At 32.9% G+C, this 18,297-nt stretch overlaps 1 protein-coding gene across 3 annotated transcripts in view; it reads left to right on the forward strand.

Annotated features, from left to right (window-relative positions):
- MICU3 (mitochondrial calcium uptake family member 3) overlaps positions 1-18,297 on the forward strand; it is an 81,678-nt gene that overhangs the window by 31,385 nt on the left and 31,996 nt on the right. For all 3 annotated transcript variants that reach the window (XM_031440210.2, XM_064477501.1, XM_064477502.1), the window contains exons 3-7: positions 3,689-3,720; positions 8,829-8,907; positions 12,361-12,408; positions 15,473-15,555; positions 16,358-16,429. In XM_031440210.2, the coding sequence (XP_031296070.1) occupies positions 3,689-3,720; positions 8,829-8,907; positions 12,361-12,408; positions 15,473-15,555; positions 16,358-16,429 (314 nt within the window). The remainder of the gene's footprint in view (positions 1-3,688; positions 3,721-8,828; positions 8,908-12,360; positions 12,409-15,472; positions 15,556-16,357; positions 16,430-18,297) is intronic.

Consider the following 18,297-nt stretch of genomic DNA (forward strand, 5'->3'; position numbering starts at 1 on the left):
GGTGGCAATGGTGATGACGGAGTGAAGAGTACCAAGGATTTCAGGCTGGCTTAGCTGGATGGCTGACAGTAGGGACCAGGTTTGAAGGGGGAAATCACAACATCAGTTTCAGACATGATGTAGATTTGTAAAAGAGGAGATATCAAAGAGGCAGTAGGATCTAGCTCTTAATCATTCATTTCAATTCACTGAAAATCAAGGTCCCAAATAATTAGTTGTTTGCTAATCTGCTGGAAACTCTCAAATGAATGCCTTAACTTAGCTCAGAACAATTATAGCCATTTTTTCTTCAGAGACAGAGTTATGGCAAAACCAAACCTTAAAATAAATCCTCGAGATCTAAAGCATAGAATGGTGACTGTTAGTTGATAATACTATATTATATAAAACTGAAATTTGCTAAGGAAATCTATCTTAAGCATTCTCAACAGCAACAAAAAAGATAACTAGGTGATGAAAGAAAAATTTATAAAAGTTCAGAAATTAAATCTTCATTAATTTGGCAAATTGGTACTTCACAAATTAGCTTTTAATGAATTAATTTTTGATCCTTTGATTGTATCCATTGAGATCAGGGGAGAGGACTGGTAAGAAGTATGTATTTGGGACTCACCTGCACATGGTTGGTAATTAATGCAATGTATATGAATGGGATTGTCTAAGGAGGCAGTATGATATGAGGATAAAGGTGACAGTCATGATACAAAAGGCTAGAATTTAAGTAGGGCTCTTTTTTTGAGGAATTTGAAGGCTATAGTAAGGACTGTTCTCTATGTTCCTTTGATGTCCCTTTCCTCCTTCCCTCTTTCCTTCCTTCCCCCTTCCTTCATGAAATATTTATTGAGTACTTAATTACCATGTGCCAGATAACCATATTCTGCCTTGGAATTGGTTGTTTTTGTGGTTTTTTTGTCCTTCTATATTACTGTAAGTTTCCTGAGTATAGAGACTTTGTTTGTACATAGAAAAGATCATTATATATAAGTAGATATATATGTGTTCCATACATTTTTGTGTAGTTGATTTTGCACAAAGTGGATTTTTATATTATTGTTAGCATAGATTTGATAAAAATGATTCATATATATCTTGGAATATCAAATGGTATTTTTGCACTAAATTCTATCATTTTGTTAAACATATTTGAGAAGTTATTCTTTAAGTGGCACCTAATGATTTAAAACTTCATAGTTTGAAAATCTTTAATTCATTATCTTGTTAAATTTTTTCTTTATAATATATTCACTGGAAGTCTGCTGCTGGATTTCTGCTTCTTAGAAATGACTTTAGTGGTGATTCTTTTGATAGCTATTCCAAAAGCATCACTTGCAGGAAAAAAACTGATTTCCATTATAAAAAATTAACAAAAGATATTTAACAACTACAAATTAACATTACTGAATTTCTAACCAGCACTTGTAAGACATAATTAAGAATCATCACTAAAGATCAAGATATTTATAAAAACTTTTTTTAAAGTGTAAGATTTTAAAAAGAAATACCTGCCTTAAAATAGGAAATATGCTTCGTAGACTGAATATTAAATCATATACATATCAAAACATATTGAAGTTAGACAGACATGTTTAGACCTTGGCATTCAATTATTCATTTAAAAATAATAAGCCTCATGAGGTTTTTTTTAAGGATTGAATGATATCAGTTGTGTTTAGTATAATACCTGACATGCAGTAAGCACTTAATAAATGTTGCTAGCTGTCATTGTCATCATCATCATTATCACTAGAGTTCATAGCTATTATTTTTTTTTAAATCTTTAACATAATTTTATGGAATCAACAGGAATAATGGTATGTTATGTAAACATTTGCGTAATAATTATAGTTCAAATAAATGTTAATTGGGATATCTAATTGTTGACTGCAACTTTGTGTAAATCAAGAAAATTTCTTATTTTACCCACTTAACTAGAACCTAAGGGGAGAATTTCTTTCTAGAACTAAAATAAGTAATTATTTTCATGTAGCTTCAAGTATTATTTTAAGTTTTTAAAAATGTATTGTTAAAAACTTTAGACATATATAAAAGTATTAAAAATATAATGAACATCAACCTATAGCTTAAGAAATAATTTATGTCCCAAAGAATGAAGTCTCTCTTCACCTAAGTTATGTTTATATATGCAGTAATTTCATATGAAATAAAGAATTTAGAAAATCAGAAAATCCTTTGAAGAACAATCTTAATGGCTCTTTAGTCTTTATTAAAAAAAAACCGATCATACTGAACATGGTGACATGTCCGGCAGAATGAATATGTCTTTTGTGAATAACTGACCCTGGAAATCTCATAAACCCTACAAAACTCAAGAGTGTGTCTAACTTCCCCTTTTGATAAATAGCTCCTGAACGTTGCATAAGATCATATGAGTGTACTTTTGTACCATTTATTTTTCTTCTTTTCTTACTGCTATATTTCAAAAGCAACAGAATAATAAATATTATATACATTGTTGTGTTCATTATGGAAAGGAAGATGTCTATGAAACGAATGCATACAATATTATGATTAAGGTTAAATGCTGAATTCTACCTTATAGACCTGTGTTTTTAATCCCTTGATTACACATTTGCATATGAACTATCTTGGGTTCAAGAAAGAATGTTGTTGCTACACAGAGAAGAAAACTATCTTCATAAAAATCAGTTTGCTTAATTTTATAACATATTTATTCCCTTTTGATCTTAAAATGACTTATTATACTGCTTAAAAAAGAGAAGTTATTTAGCAAAAACTGCCTATCTTATAATCTTGAATTTGATATTATTTACATTAACTATGATTAATTATACAGAAATAGCCACATTGCCATGTAGAAAAATTATTGGTTGTCATTATTGTAATGTAGCTGAAATAGTTCACCAGTTCCTAACACAGCTGTATTGTAGGACTGAATCACATACAAACCTGGAGATAATTCTCTGGCAGGCATTCGATATTCACAGTGTTCAAACCTGACCAAAGAAAGCAGCAATACTGACTATGCATTTATTCCAATACTGTAAAATTTATAGTGTTTGAGGTCTTCAAGCATGTGAGGAGGAATCAGAAAAAGAAAGTTATCTCAGGTATTTTATTCAACTATAACCTTCTTAGGGAAAAAGAATGGAAAACAGGCCAAGAGTCTCTCTGTCACATAACCTGTTCTCTTTGTCTCTTTTTCTCTTTGCCCCTATCCTTCCCCTTTCCCCTAGAGAGACCTGACCTTTGAGTTATAATCAGAGATACTAATATCTCTAATTAGTATAGCTAATACAGCAGAGATCATGGGTAACACCTTAAAATTATAATTTCTCTATGTCAATATTTTATATTCCAACATATTTAATGAATATCATTATTTGTGTTTTAAGCCCAATTGGATATTGAACATAGAGTAAGTTAACTTACTTTATAAATCCAGAAATCCCCAAAGTAAGATAATGATTATGGAAAATATGTTTTCTATTCCACTGATATTATTTATTATAAGTGGTTTATAGTACATGAAACACATACATAACATAATATATAACATACATAGATCCAGATCTTGAGGTTTAAAAAAATTTTGCCTTTTAGATACAAAATTCAGTGTTATGAATTGTGATTATAAATGGTTACTGAATTTTGATATATGTTACATGAAATATTTAGTATCTAATTTTTTTATGTTTGTTTATTATAGTTGCTAAAACATGGAAGTCACTTTCCAAGCAGGTAAGTTAAAGCTCTTAGTATACATATGCACACTATATGTGCACACTACTTTTATATTTATTTATTTAATTTATTTATGTGATATATACATGTATATAATTTTTTCTGCACATTAAATCACACATGAAAGTGCATTTTTTTACCTCCCAGATGGTCAGTCAGAAAATGAAAAGGTGAACAGTTTCAAGGGTTGGTGGAGGTGTGAATCAGTGGTGACTCTCATGTGCAAGTATAAATTGGTTGACCCACTTTGGAAAACAGTTTGGCTGTATCTACTAAAATTAAAGATACATGTGCCCTATACCTAGCAGTTCTACTCCTGGGTTTAAATTCTACAACAGTGCATGTAGATGTACCTGATAAAGTTAAATTTGACTATGCCCTGTGATCCAGTAATTTCACACCAGTGTGTATACATAGAGAAACTCTTTCATATATGCAAGAGAGGTTCACAGGAATGTCTATTGATTGTTCCAATGGCCAAAAAAACTGCAACACAGTATCAAGTAAATACAGTGAATACTATACAACCGTGAAAATGAATTATAGTAATGCTTTAATTAGATGAATCTCAGAAACATAGTGACAAAGTAAGCAGTTCACAAAAATGTAAGATATAATTCCATTTATATAAAGCCTAAAGCTGGGGCAATTTTATATAAATTCCTTTTGCATTTTTATATGTATGATAAACTTCAATATAAAATGATGAAACAGTATTATAGCATAGCAATATAGGGACCGTCCTTAACCAGTTAAAAGGAGAATCCTCCAAAGGCCTACAGCAAACATCATGTTTACTTGTGAAACTTTGGAGAAATTCTCTTTAAAATTAGGTGTAATGCAGATATGTCTGCTATTACAACTACTGCTCACTGTTCTACTATAGTATGGACTGATGTAGTGCATTAATTTGCTAGGGCTGCCATAACAAGAACCACAGACTGGGAACTTAACACCAGAAAGTTATTTTCTTACAGTTCTGGAGGCTGGGAAGTCCAATATCAAGGTGCTGGCAGGGTTGGTTTCTTCTGAGATCTCTGTCCTTAGCTTGTAGATGTCTGTCTTCTCCATCCATCATCTTCTCTTGTCTTTACTCTGTGCACGTCTGTGTCCTAATCTCTTCTTAAAAGGACACCAGTCATATTGAATTAGGACCACCATAATGACCTCATTTAATAACCTTAATTATCTCTTTAAAGGCCCTGTCTCCAAATACAGTCTGAGAGTTATGACTTCAATGTGAATTTGAGGCAAACACAGTTCGGCCTATAACACATAATACGACAAGGGAAAAAAGAGTTTCTAAGGATTGGAACAGTATCAAATAATATGATTGAGAGAAAAATGTAAAAATACATAGATTTCAAATTTATTCAAATTTAAAAATTTAGCAGGGTTGCTGCTAGATGTAAGATCAGTGAGCCAAAGTTAATGTTTCTGTACCAGCAATAGCAATTAGAAACTGTACTGTCAAATAAGCTACCTTTCACAGTAGCAACAAAAACTATTAGACACTTTGTGTGTTTAGCAGAAGATTTGTAAGATATTATATTTTTAAGATATGAGTAAATGTCAATCAGTAGAGAAATTACTAAACAGTTGTGAAATAAGCGTATCAACGGCAAATGCAGTAATACAGAGCCAAAATGAATAAATACATTTAAGTGTACCAGAGTGTATCAACAGGAATAGACCTAGAAAACATAAGGTTGAGCAAAACAGCATATTGCAGTATAATATGAACAGACTGTTCTGAAAGTGCAAAGACCTTTCAGGAGTCCATGAGGTCAAACTGTTTTGTTACTAATACTGAGAGATACTTGTTTTATTATACCCTCATTCTCACAAGTGCATGGTGGAGTCTCCCAGAGGCTGCGTAGTGAGCGATGATACCATCACTCTGAGAGCTCGTAGGATATATGCTTGTGTATTTTTGTATTTTAAAAATTTATCATTTCTATCTCCACATGCATTAAATATTGATAGAGATAACTCACATAAACAATATTTCTGTTGGGTCCATAATAATTTTTAAGAGTATAAAGAGTTACATTTCAGAACTGCTGACATAGACAACTGCTGTGTAGCCATTAAAATAAAAATGAAGAGTATTTGGAAGAAAAATATGCCCACGATATATTAAATACAAAGAGTAAGTTACAAAACAGTATGTAGAAAATGATTTAATATTTATAACAACAACAACAAAAATACTATATAAATATGCCTAGGTATAGAATTAGACTAAAAAGATATTAAATAAAACTTTTCATTGTGGTTAATCCCTGGATTACCATCAGTTTTTATTGTCTGCACTTACTAATTTTCCTATAATATTTAAACTATACAATAAGACAAAATTGTACTCATTTAAGAAAATTGTATAAATCCTTTAAAAGGCAATTCTTATTCTAAGTAAATGAATTCAATCCAGCAAATATTTGTTTAGTACCTGCTTGTAATACTGCAATATAATTCTGACACTAACCACCTAGAATTAGTGTCAGACCCACAGATTTAAGGGCCAGTCCCCAACAAGAATGCCCCCATGCCAGCTGCAATTCAAGGGTCCCCAGGTCACCCACACTTCTGACCACCTGCCTACAAATCCAGACACAACTCCCCTCAAGTTTGATAATTTGTTAGACTGACTCATAGAACTCAGGAATGTTCTACACTTAGAATTTCAGTTTATAATTATTATAAGGGAACAAATCAAAGCCAGCCAAATGAAGAGACACAGGACAAGGTCTAGGCGGGTTCCAAACACAACTTCTGTACCCTCTCCCCATGGGATCAGGGTATGTCACCCTCCTGGCACATCACTGTGTTCACTAACCTGAAAGCTCCACTGAGCTTGGTGTCCAGAGTTTTTACTAGGGGTTCCAATATATAGGTACAGTGGACTGAATCACTGGCTACATCACTGAATTCAATCTTCATTCCCTCTCCACTCCTCTCCCCAGAGGTCAGGCTAGCTCAAAACCCCAACCCTCTAATCACATGGTTGTTCTTTTTGAAGGTCAACCCCCGCCTGAGTCATCTCTTTAGCCTAAACTTGGGTGTGATCCAGGCATATAGAGTCTTCCTCCCAGGAACCAGGGACGAAGGCCAGTCACATTCTTTATCATATGACACTGCTACATATAAGAGACTGAGCTAGGCACCGGGAGTGGGGAGATTGCAGCCTGAGTGGAAATACAGATTTGAATAAAATTTAGAAGTCCCTTAAGTTAACACAAGACAAGGGAGATCAGTGTGTCAATTGAAGGATCTAGACCTGAAGAAACTAAATTATTATGAAAATAAACTGCTTAGAGTCAGTGAGGATATGGCCAGTCATTTACTAGTGTGTGACCTCAGGTGAGTTGTTTATCTTCTTTAAGACTCAATAAAATATGCATAATGAGGTGTTTTGTTTTGTTTTGTTTGTACTAGCCCACTGCCAGGCATATAGAGGGCACTCAATAAAAAGTAGCTATGATTTTTTGGTCTCTAGCTGAGTTTAAGTAGAAGAGATGGAATTGAATACATGGAAACAGTTAAAATGGAGAAAGGGAAGTTAATATTTATATAATAGATATGTTATAAATTAAAGTTTATGAACTGTACTCAAAATGATTTTTTAATCTCTTACTCTACCAAAAATGTTTGAGTTTACTGTCATTTAAACAGTAAATAACCCAGCTTCTCATCATTAATCACACCTGAATTCTTACCTCTGCACCATTGCTACCCTACGGTCAAATACTACTGAGTGCCTGGTGGCATCTGTTACCTGCAGTGCAGAAATTACACGGTGGAGGAAATGAAAGCAAGGATTCACAGATGGGCTTCAGGGAGTCTGTAAATCCCCTAAAAATACCTCTCCTGCCTTTGGTATCCCAGGGATTCCTTCTTTATCTGCTAACTCAGCTCTGTAATGAAAAAGGTGGTTTATAAATGTCATAGAGCTTTTTTAGGTACAACTACATTGGGAAGCGTTTGTCTAAAGTAATGTTCAAACTTGACAGTACATAAAAATCACCTGGAGATCTTGTTAAAAATACCCATTCTGGTTCAGTAGGTCTGGGATGGGATCCGAGATTCTGCATTTCCAACAAGCTCCCAGGTGATGAGGCCTGGGCTATTATAGGGGAACCATACTTTGAATAGCAAGAATCAGATCTGGAAAAGAAGTGGTTTCAAGTGTTTTTTTCAGTATGTTCTTAGCAGACTAATTTTTTAAAATTTCAAATTATGTCAAGTTGTCTCACCAAATCCTTTAATAATTTTTTCCACTGTTAACCTGATTATAATTTTCACTTAGTTATTTTTAACATAGTATGTACAATAAATTCAAAATCATTTTAGTATCTGAGCAATGAGTTAAATGTTTAAATTTTCCAAAATAGTTCCCCTCAGCTTGATTTAAAAAACAAAAGAAAAGCTGAATAATAAGCAGTTGAAGTTTGTGTTCTTTACTGAATATTTAAGTTAAAATTAGAAAAATAAATTGCAACAGTAGCCATAATAACTCAGTACCCTATCCTTTCACTTCCTCTGGTGTCATCATTCTTTGAGTCACTATTAAAATACTCTTCATTCCTTCCCAATATAATCCTGCATCCATTTACTTCATCTACCACAAAACCCCTAAATCCAAGAGGGCTACAGAAAACAGACAGTGTGTGAAGCCTAGTGGTCTTATCCTACCTACATTAGGAAGTCTGCCGTTTCCAGTGGCTTCCATGGAACCATCCTTTTCTAACTGGCTCCAGAGCTTGAACTCACTGTTTATCTTAATTAGATTATTTTATTTGTATACATATATAAATATATCTTACATATATTTATCCAATTATTAAATTTGTCTGAAATTTTTGGTAGCTCTAATTGAATTTAATATCACATCTTTATCACTCATCTGTACATTTAGACTCTGGGCAAATACTGGGTTTTGTGGTTGAATGAACCACAGATACAGAATAGGATATAAATATAGCCATGTCTCAGGTCTTCTAAGTGGAGAATTTTTTTGCATAGGCATTTAAATATTTTTGGTCTATTTTATAAGTAAATGGTTTACCTATTAATAATCAGTATTATGATACCTTATGTCATAGGAATTGAATCAAATGCTCTCAGAAACACCACCAGTTTGGAAAGGATCATCAAAGCTATTTCGAAACCTTAAAGAAAGAGGTAAGTTAACTTTAGTATTTATGCATTTTAATATTGACACTATATTATTTATACTACTTATACATACATATTTTCCTCATACTTAAATATTTTTATAATTACATATGTGTGTGTATGCATAGAGAAGAAAAACACCAAAATATTAATAGTGGTTGTTTCTCAGTAGTGGGATTAAGAGTTGTTTTCAGTTTTACTTTTTATATATATTATACATATCTTCCAAAATTTTTTACAAAAATCCTCTTTTTTAACCATATTGAGAAGTGTAGGTTATATTTACCCACAGGGAGCATTTTTCAAAATACTGATCTCCAAATGTCTGTTTTTCTTCTTTCCATTTACTTCCAGGGAATTTCAGATTTTCCTAAATTTAATCAATATGAAAAACTTCCTGGATATATCTTTTGCCTGCTCAGTTTGAACACGTTTCTTTTAAAAACAACACTCACTGCAAAATCCACCTGTTTCAACTTAGTGTATTGTCCACATCTATATATCTAAGTTAACTTGTTAACTCATACATGTCCTTGCCATCAACTTAGCTTTTACTGCAATTTTCTTTTACAGTGCCCTTTGTGTACTAATTAATAAAATCTCTTTAATCCTAAAAAGGAATGTTTCTTAGAAATAGATTTTTATATTAAAGTAAAAGAATATACAAAATAAAAATATAAAGCAATTATATAAACTTACCTTTCTCTTTTTCATCAATTTTAACTGATATTGGTTTGAAAATAATATATTTACTCTAACATGAAAATAAGTACTTTAAAGGAGTAGTTATAATTTGTGTATTTTTATCAAAGTAGAATTAGAAATTCAAATTGCTTCCACCTGGTTATCATGAACTCTGAAAGGTGGAGGCATCTTTAATTGTAGGCTTTTCATAACTAGTGTTGTTAAATATTTACGAAATCTGGGCCATGGTATCTTTAGAGCTCTTAGAGATTTTTTTTCTGGAAATTATCTTAAAGATTGCCATTCAAATCTTAGGCTGCAGTGATAGGATCAGGAAAATTCAAAGCTCAGAAGGATTAGGTAAATTGGTGAGCTTAAAAAGTATTTCCTTAATACCTCTCATGAGAAGATACAAATTGGATTGAATATAATCTAAAAAAAATAAGTGTATAGAAGAAGAAAATTCTTTTTAGTTAGGGGAAGGTTAAATCTAGAAGCCATGGATTTAGGCAAGTCCTAATCCTACTTAAATTATATGAATATTTGCATTTTTTTTCAGGGATTATGGTCTATTCCGAGCTATCCAAAAGAACTATCTGCAATGATGGAAATATTCATATGGTAGCCACTAGCCAAATGTGGCTGTTAAGCACCTGAGATGGGGCTACTGTATCTGAGGAACTAAACTTAATTTTATTTACCTTTAATTATTTTAAATTTCAATAGCCACATGTGGCCAATGGCTACCCTGTAGAACAGTGCAGATCTATGTCATAGTGATGAGATTTTCAAGGTAATCCATGTACCCAAGAAGTTTTAGAACCATTAGTTTAGGTGAAATAGAGAGTCACAGAGAGCCTTGCCTTTTTTATAAAGAGATTAGAGGAATTTTAAAGCTAAGTTTTTAGAGCTATTGAAGATTAATTTACAGATGAATTTTATCTGCTTAAAATATAACCCAGCAAGAAAATGTTATGCAGTTTTACAAAAACTTAATTGGTTTGCAGCATTTATAAGAACGTGTATTACATAGATTTAGTTACAACAGTCAACTGTAATGCATCATGATATAGGAACTACATAGTGTAATGCTTCCAAGGAACTTCCCTTAGAAATTTTTAAAATTGAATTTTCAAAATAAACCTGGTTGGCATCTTTCTTATTCTCTTTTTCTAAAGATCACAGCATTCCTATAGGCTTAGTAGCATTTAATATTATTTTATTTTTTGACCCTGAGTGGCCTTAAATCAAATTGAAAGGTTAGTCTAATATTTTTCCATTTTTGTAATTAAAAGCATTAGGAATCTACAGTTCATGTTCAGTAATATTTTCTCTTCTCCTTGACCATCTTTATTAAATTATACTATGAGTTTTTCCACTTTGTTTTTCTTCCCTGTGGATTACGCCACCTCAAAAACCATTTAACGCTTCAGACAAGTGCCTACCATGATAATCATGATCAGAACTCTCACTGTTAAAGTAATCATTTTCTGAGGGGAATCTTGAGTTGATTATCCAGTAAAAGATGTACAGCAGTTACTAAGCTTCTTTATACTAACCAGCATCTCTGTGTGTACCACCAAGTCAGTTAGAACAACAGTAAGTGAGATGGGATTGTGGAGAGAGCCCATTTCCAGATTTTTTTTTTTTTTTTGAGGTATCCCTATGGAATCTAGGTATTGTATCTTTATATGCATTGACCATTCCAGAATCTTTCTCCCATAACATTCATGGCAGCCAACCAGAACTATGTCTATAGGTCACAATGTTCTAGTATAAACAAAGGAAGGGAATGCTTTCAGGGCCTCCTGGCTCAGTCCCTTCATGTCTTCTGACAAACTGCCTGACAGTGGCTCCTCTTCTCTTTGTTTTGTAACAAAGAGGGTAGCCTCAAAGGACATCAGGTGAAATGGAGTTTTAAACTACACAATCTGATTATTTAAGCATTTTTTATACCCTTTTACAAACATAAGGACAGTCTGGTATCTGGATTAGTGTTATTGGCTTATACCTGATTTTAATTTTCTCAGGATCCACTTGGAAAGTCAGTTAAGCCATTAATTCTAGTTTGAGTGTTAACAGTCCAAAAGCAAAAATTTGAGTAACAGAATGTGTATTTTTACCTACTCCAAACAAACTCCTTTTAAAGTTTGTAATTATGAGATTACAGAGAACTCAGGATGCAATATATATAAAATATAAGCTACTTAATTAAAATGAAACTTCTGAGATTACATTTAATAGAAGCGTTAAGCTAATCAAGAATAATAAAAAGTCATAACTTGAGAGCAGAAAAATGGTAGCTATAGAGTTGTGTTTTTTAAATGCAATACAAAGTCTAATTTCTAAGCAAGAATATCTAAATGTTTTATTCATTACTGAGAAGTAATTAAGCATTTTACAGTGTTAACCATTTCCAATCTTTTTATTTTATGTTAGAGTCATACCTTGAAAACTAGCAACAAGTTTAGGAGTTATAGCTGTATCTAAACATTATTAATAATTTTGGTTTTTTGCCAGCATATCTGGAAGCATTAATGCAAATTTTGTATGCACAGAGGCATGTGAAACAAAGTAAAATTAATTTGTTGCTTATTTTGCTATGATTTGATAGTAACAGCTTAGTCTCATGTAAAACAATATTTAGCATCTTTAAAACTGTAGGTTCTTTATTAATATTACTTCCTGCTGTTACAAGAGTAATATTTTACTTGATAAATATGAAGAGAAAGTACTATTTTATATATAGCATAACTAATACTATTTTTCTTCTAGGTGTGATTTCTTACACAGAATATCTTTTTCTTTTATGTATTTTAACAAGTAAGTGTACTTATTATACTAGTCTATTTCTGGATGCAGTTTTCTTTTTCAAGCCTAATCTTGGAAAATAAATCTTTCTTAGATTCTCTTACTCTTGAAAATCAGTTTAGGTCTATCCATACTTTTTTGCAAAATTCATGTCTAAATGCCAGCAGAAAATGTGAAGCATAGCACTGTCAAGTGTCAAAACCATAAATATTACTGTGGCTTATGGCGTAGCAATAAAATCTCATAAACTGTGACTTTAATATATATCAGTCCTTGTGGTTTAGTCCACAGGGGAGCCTAAAGTTCAGGACGGTGTAATGATTTGTAAATTTCCTGCTACACTCATTTTAAATCCCATTTTCCTCAAGACTAGGGTGAAAGCATGAGTCTTTTAACTTGTGAGTCTATCAGAAGCCCCATCATGTATCCTGAAACAGCTTTATTATTCTCTTCCTCTCATATACAGCAGTTCTCATGAAATATATGAAGGGTTTACTAAGGTGTTCAGTTAAACTTCCTTGCATTTAATGGAGGAACTTATGTGCTGCAGTTCACCATACTCCAGCCACCTCACATTTCTATTCCTTGAATTCTCACCTCAGGAATTTGTACTTTCTGCTCCCTCTACCATCAGTGCTTTTCCTCAAGATGCTCATGATATAAAAAATCATCCAGGTTTCCATTGAAACGTGAGGGCTTAGAGAAGCCTTACTTGACCATCCTCCCTAAAATAGCTCCCTCTTCCATCTCTCCCTTTTTATCCCTTTACAGTGTTTTATTTAATTTGAGGGGGAGGCAATTAGATTTTATTTATTTATTTATTTATTTAACAGAGGTACTGGGAATCAAACCCAGGACCTGGTGCATGCTAAGCACACACTCTACCACTGAGCTATACCCTCCCCACAACAGTGTTTTATTTTCTTCATAGTAGTTAAACTATTTGAAAGTATTAGGTTATTGGTTAACATGTTTTTGTCTGTCTCCCCACACTTAAATGCAAGGTCCACGATGGTGAAGATCTTATCTTTTTTGTTTACTTCTGTAACAAGAAGAGTGTCTGGCATGTGGTAGCCTCTCATAAAACAATTGGCTGATGAATGAAGAAAGGAATGAATAAAGGAATATGATTAATGAAATTTCCAACTGTGGGGATTTATGGAGATGCGTGGAAACAGGAACATCAATAAAACTATGTCATTAGAAGCCAGTCTTAAAATTCCAATACTTCTGTGATTACAAAATTCACAGTCACTGTGTTAGTCTGAATTTAGTTACGAATGATATTATGTTGGAATTCTGGTGCAGGAAGTTTGGGCAATGTGCATGTGCATTTCAAAAAGTACTGTCTATTTTTCCCTTGTTTTTTTTTTTTTCCTCCTGGACCCAAAATGATTTAAAGTGTTGCTACTGAAGGAAAGCAAGTATTGTGCAGTTAGTAATAGGGCTACCTGAGGTTGCCCCAGACTGGGAAGTCAGTATGATGATTTGGGCCCAGTCAGTGATGAATGCTGCCATGGAAATTAGAGGAGCGGGTGCCAAGGAGTGTCTCAGAGACCTGTTAAAAAGTTATCTTGTTAGCTAGAACAAGTTTAGATGCAAAGTTAGAAGTTATAGGTACCTAAACCAGCAGAGTGATAGGTACGAATAGAACAAAACTGATTAGGAAAGCCACTTGTTGAGCTGGAACAGGGTTGGTTTAAGGGTAGTGGAAAAAACACATATGGTGGGTTTTGCTTCTGACAGATGGCTTAGGCTCTTTGGATGCTGTGAATCTTCATTTGGAGTTCAGGACCCATCTTAGAAACTTCTAGGAGTTTGAACTGAAAACTTACGGGTGTTGTTTAGATTAGAACCAAGAAAAAAGTGAAAAGAGGGCTAGCATGAAGTGGGCTAGATAATCCATGCTATCTGACTATAGTTTTCTCCTCTTTACTTTTTATTAGTTTAACTTGATTCTCCCTTCCCAATAGTGCTTGGAAGGACTTCTTTTTATGTGTATTTTCAAGATCTTTATAAAGCTTAAAACTTGGTTATCAGAGATGGTATAACTTTTTATTTCTTTCTCAAGTGAATGATTATGGATGTCTAGATTCCTAAAATACATGCAAAAAAATGAACTTGCATTAAAGGCTGGCTTTTGTTTCTATTATTTTCAGAGACAGCTATTACCAGTTACGATAGTAGTAGGGCTGTGTGCTTTGCTTTTGCTGGGTTCAAGATTTCACAACAGGTAGTGGCAGGTGTATCTGTGGGAGGTCCCTTTTTAAACTTTTTGCCAGTCATCTCAAAAGAGAAGGTCAGATGTTTTGAAAAAGGCATGTACACTGAGCTCCTTTTTGAAGGGCACGTTCAAGTTTTGTTCTGTCCATGTTTTCTTCTTTATGCTTTAGAAGTGAAAAGAGAACAGGGATTGAACCTCAGAAGGGTCATAAAGGTAAAGCAGTTCATAGTGTGTGAAAGTCTATCTTTCTCAGAAAGCCATTGCTGCTCCTCTTTGGGGAGAACTGGGAATTAATTATTTAAGCCCTCTTTATTTTATAGCTCTGTGTTTGAAGCCCCTAGAAGTTTAAGCCCAAATATGCAGTTGCTCATGCTTGATATTTTTTTCCCTTAGGTCATTTCTGTTACAGTTTTCCCAAGATTTTGGACTAGTCCATTGTGTCGTATTTTTATTTTTTCTTCTGCTCTAAGTAGCTAACATATTGAAAATGTTCCAGATGTAATGAGGTGATGTTTTCATTTTAAACAAACTGACAGACCTTGGATAAGAAAGAAATACTTAATTTTGGAAGGAAGGTAGTCAAATTTTACTGTCAGTGCTGCGCAGCAGGTATCAAAGTAGATTTAAAGTGTATTATTAATGCTGTTACTAAGAGTGCTAATATATGAAGCAGAAATATATATACTATTATGTAGCTTTTATTATATTTCACTAATGAGAACATATTGCTTTTAATTGCTTGGTTAAAATATTTCTGTACAGAATATGAATAATTGTTTACAACTAATATAGATTTTGTACTTTAAAAACATTTTTCCATTTCACAAATACTTTTCCTGATTTTTCCGGCAGAACCACACGCAGGTTTTAGAATAGCTTTCAACATGTTTGACACTGACGGCAATGAGATGGTGGATAAAAAGGAGTTTTTGGTGGTATGTATGTTATAGGCTGCATTTTTTAATAATTAAATGTTGCTTAGTTTTAAAGATGAATAATACCATGTATTATAATAGCTAACATTTATTGAGAAGTTACTATGTGACAGGCAATGTGCTGAGTAATTACTTGTAATATTTACTCTGCAAAACATTCTTCTTATAAGACCTATTGATTATACCTTAGTAGAACTGGAGAAGAAAATAATGCTATAAGGTAAGCGATTATCTTCAAGTTCCTAATATGGAAAACAAAGCTTAAGTAATTAGAGAAACTTGCTCAAGGGGTTATACATGCAGAGTCCATGTTTCTACCATAATGCTCAGTTACCTGAAAGAGACCTTAGAGGTCATCTGGTCCATCTTCGTTTCATCTGTGAGCAAATTCGTGCCTAGTGAGGTTGGGTGACCCGTCCACCAACATAAAATTAGTGTCTGACAGAAGATGGGCTCAGACCCAGAGCCCCTAACTTCTGGTCCCATGTTCTTTATACCACAGGACGCTTCATCTCTTTTTACGTGTGTGCCACAGGCTCCACGTCTTTGTGTCTTAGAGATAAAGTAAAACTATAATTTCGTATGTTTAACGTTAACTATGGGTTGCCAGTCCCAACGGATGCATTTTCTTTTCCTCACGGAAAAAAATTGGTGTCAGAAAATATATTTATAATAGTTTTAATGTTTTTGGTGGATGAAGCTAACTATTTTCTTTGTTTTTAGATTATACCTAGTATGGGCGTTAGGTAGGTACTCAGGAACTCTTGTTGGATATTTGACCTTTGATTGGTTTTCTTTTCAGCTTCAGGAGATATTCAGGAAAAAAAATGAAAAGAGAGAAACTAAGGGAGATGAAGAAAAGCGTGCAATGCTGGTAAGAATAATTTATAGTAGTTTCAGGTGGGTTTTCTAGGTAAGAAGTATTTTATTCATGCTGAGAAACAGTAATTAAAGACTGTAACTTTGGAGCTATCTCTTGAAAACTTTCTAGATTTCTTATGTAGAAAAATTGCTTCAGTATTTATATGCTTTGATATCAATATTTATATCAAGTATTGATATTAAATATCTGTATCCATAATCATATTCATTAAATCATTTTCATCCATGTTGTTGCTATCCATGAGATTTGAAGGGTATATCACATAAGAGATTAATACAGATCATTATGCATGTGAAAATTTAAAGGTGAATTGCAAAGATTTAATTATAAATGTTAGTAAATTTAGTGATACTATAACAATATGAACGTTGGCGCAAAAACAAGGAAATAACATGTTTTTTTGCATTCGTAGAAATATATATTATAGATTCTTCATCTGGGAAGAGTAATGTTTTCATCTTATTCTGAAGGTAGAGCAACATTTCCCTCCATTTTCCTATTAGTTTCCTTTCTGCTTGTCTCAAGTATTTCAGCCTGACAACATCCAGGTTCACATAATAAAAATAACAAACAGGTACTGAGACCTCACTGTTGGACACTATACTAGGTGCTTTGCATGCATTTTCTCATTTAATCTACCCAACAGTTCCCTTATTATCTGTAATTATAGATGAGAAAACTGATAGTTGGAAAGGTTTAGGACCTTGTCCAAAATTCCATAGCTATTAAATGGTGAAGCTAAGATTTGAATCCATGGCTGGCCAGCTCCCACACCTGCACTTTTACCCACTATAGCATATTTCTTCCTCTAGTATTTAGATAGCAGAAACATGCTGAATTTTGTTGGCATGTGAATAACTGCTTCATTTGCAAATTAGTGGTGTGAAATAGCTTAATTGGTCTGCCAGGAATTCAAATAATTAACTTCAAAGAGTTGCAACATTTTTATTATTCTCATTGTTATAAATAAGACTATTAGGTTTTTTTTTTAAAACATGGGTTATCTGTAGCAGATGGGTGTCATATTTAGTCCCAGTAGATTTATGGAGTATGTATTTATATTTCTATTAATAAAAGCAGATTATCAGGATTATGAATACATATTACTTCTTAGGATATTTGACTATGATATATTTATCAGTATTTGTTGATCCACCCCCAATAGACTAATTATGGAAGACTCTTAATAAAAGACAATCTCTGTAGATAATATACTGAAGGAGTAAACAATTATTTTAATTGTGATCGATTAACCATAATTGACTGGATAGACAAATTGTTAATAAAATATCATTTAGGAGGTTAGATTATCTTAAAGAATCTTCTGGTATACCTCACTGATAAAAGTAGATAGTATTTCAGTGGAAATAAATTTAACTGTTTGTTTATTTATACTGATTCCAGAAAGGATTTATGGGTCTTCCAGTACAAATACAATGTTATTCTAATCATTAACATTTACTAAAATACTGAAGTCGAGTAACAAAGTAAGAGAGGAAAGGGAATAATAACAGCAGACAACCCACGTTGAGAAAAGCTGCAGTGTCAGCACAAAACCTGGCTCTGAGTTTCATTGCAGCCCAGGTAAAGTAAATTTAATACTGATGATTTAATGCAAATAAGTTCATAACAGTGATACAGTAATAAAACTTCATTAACCTGGATTACTCAGGGAAAGTCTGTCCAAACTATGAAATCTAAATTATATCAGCATACCCTGAATTGTATTATTTTATATGCATACATGTAAATCAGTGAAGCATTCTCTAGCAAATATCTGGGGAAGTAGACTTGTTTTAACTATAAATAACTTATAAGAAGTATATAACTTATTTATATGTAAAGGAATGCTTACTAAA

Source organism: Camelus dromedarius, chromosome 22 (genome assembly GCF_036321535.1).
Source record: "Camelus dromedarius isolate mCamDro1 chromosome 22, mCamDro1.pat, whole genome shotgun sequence".
In the NCBI taxonomy this organism is placed as follows: domain Eukaryota; kingdom Metazoa; phylum Chordata; class Mammalia; order Artiodactyla; family Camelidae; genus Camelus; species Camelus dromedarius.